The sequence below is a fragment of the Phaethon lepturus genome, unplaced genomic scaffold (genome assembly GCF_000687285.1).
Source record: "Phaethon lepturus isolate BGI_N335 unplaced genomic scaffold, ASM68728v1 scaffold5395, whole genome shotgun sequence".
NCBI classification, from domain to species: Eukaryota; Metazoa; Chordata; class Aves; order Phaethontiformes; family Phaethontidae; genus Phaethon; species Phaethon lepturus.
In genome coordinates, this window is record NW_010539799.1 from 61631 (window position 1) to 62963 (window position 1333).

Consider the following 1333-nt stretch of genomic DNA (forward strand, 5'->3'; position numbering starts at 1 on the left):
CACCTTCAGCTTGTACTTACCCTGTTCATTTTTATAATAAAACAGGGTTTTCCTTCTGGAAATCCAAAAGTAGGATCGGTGATGCCGGAGCAGTTTTGAAGCATATCTGAGGTAAATTTGCAGGATAGTTTTGTTTTATTGGGGCCATCAAAGGTGTCCTGGATGAAGTATGTGTCACTGGTGCAATTGATGTTCATACGCTGAGCAGCTGGCGTATATGCTAGATGTGGGAGGGAAAAAAGAAAAATTCCCCTCTGAAGGTTTTCATATGTAAGTTATACATCCCAATACCAGGTTGGAGGTTATGTCGTGGGGGAATGTACTTCAAGTGAAGTTGGGATTAGATGGAATGAGGAAAGTTTAAATTGTTTGGGGGTTGGGTTGGTTTTGGTTTTTTTAGAATACGCAGGCAAAGTGAAAAAAAGAGATCAAATTGAGTTAAGACTGGCAATTTGTGTTGATAGCTCCGTATAACGTCAATTCCAAATACAAATTTTCTCAATATGTGTATGAGAAACAAAGAAATACGATATTAAGGCTCAAAGGAATATAAATCTGTTAAGATATGAACAGGCAAATGGAGCACCTAACCTACTTTGACTATACTCTCCGATGACGCTATGCAACAGCTTCACAAGACTTATTATGGCACTTTGATATTTGTAGTCACGGACAGTATTAGATTAATTTAGATGAGACTAGTTTTAAAGACCTTTTTTCCTCCCTCTTCCTTCAAACTGTCTATTGGCCTATTTTATAAAGGCTGTTTAGGATTAAACAAAGTAAAAGCTCTGAGCCCCAGGGCTCTGCTTTTGATAGAAATGTTTACATATGTTTGATTTATGGAGTTATTTGCTCATCCTTTTCAGAAGATGCATTTTCCACTCCAAATCTGTGATTTCAGAAGGACAAATAGACTTAAGGTCCTCAGACCTAATACCAGAGATGTGACAGCACGTTTCTTCAATATTACACAGGAAACCTCACTTTTACCTGTCAGAAAAGTCCGAAGAGTTGTCACTAAACTTTCCCAGGTTTTGTTGTCGGATACGTTGTAATAAATTTGTAGTCCTCTATCCCCATAAACGTCGGGTCGTAACGTTACACCTTCGCGGGGGAAGAAAAGGGAAGGCAAAGCAGAGGAGAGGTGCCAGGCACAGATTTGTTTATTTAAATTGACAATAGCAATTACACGGCATGAAGACTCTACTGTAAGTGTAGGAGATGCCCAGGCTTTGCTGGGGAGGATTTAACCACGTACGGAAACCATCTCAGCTCTGAGTTGTTCAACCAAAACCCTAAAGCCTCCGGGGCTAATCAACTCTTTTCTTTT

The 1333-nt window shown here is 39.5% G+C and overlaps 1 protein-coding gene across 1 annotated transcript in view; it reads right to left on the reverse strand.

Annotated features, from left to right (window-relative positions):
• ATP4B (ATPase, H+/K+ exchanging, beta polypeptide) overlaps nucleotides 1-1107 on the reverse strand; it is a gene marked incomplete at its 5' end in the record, with an annotated part of 3724 nt that extends 2617 nt beyond the window's left edge. Inside the window, 2 exons of the mRNA XM_010287221.1 lie at nucleotides 21-220; nucleotides 994-1107. Coding sequence (XP_010285523.1) covers nucleotides 21-220; nucleotides 994-1107 — 314 coding nt within the window. The remainder of the gene's footprint in view (nucleotides 1-20; nucleotides 221-993) is intronic.
• Between the last annotated feature and the right edge of the window lie 226 nt (nucleotides 1108-1333).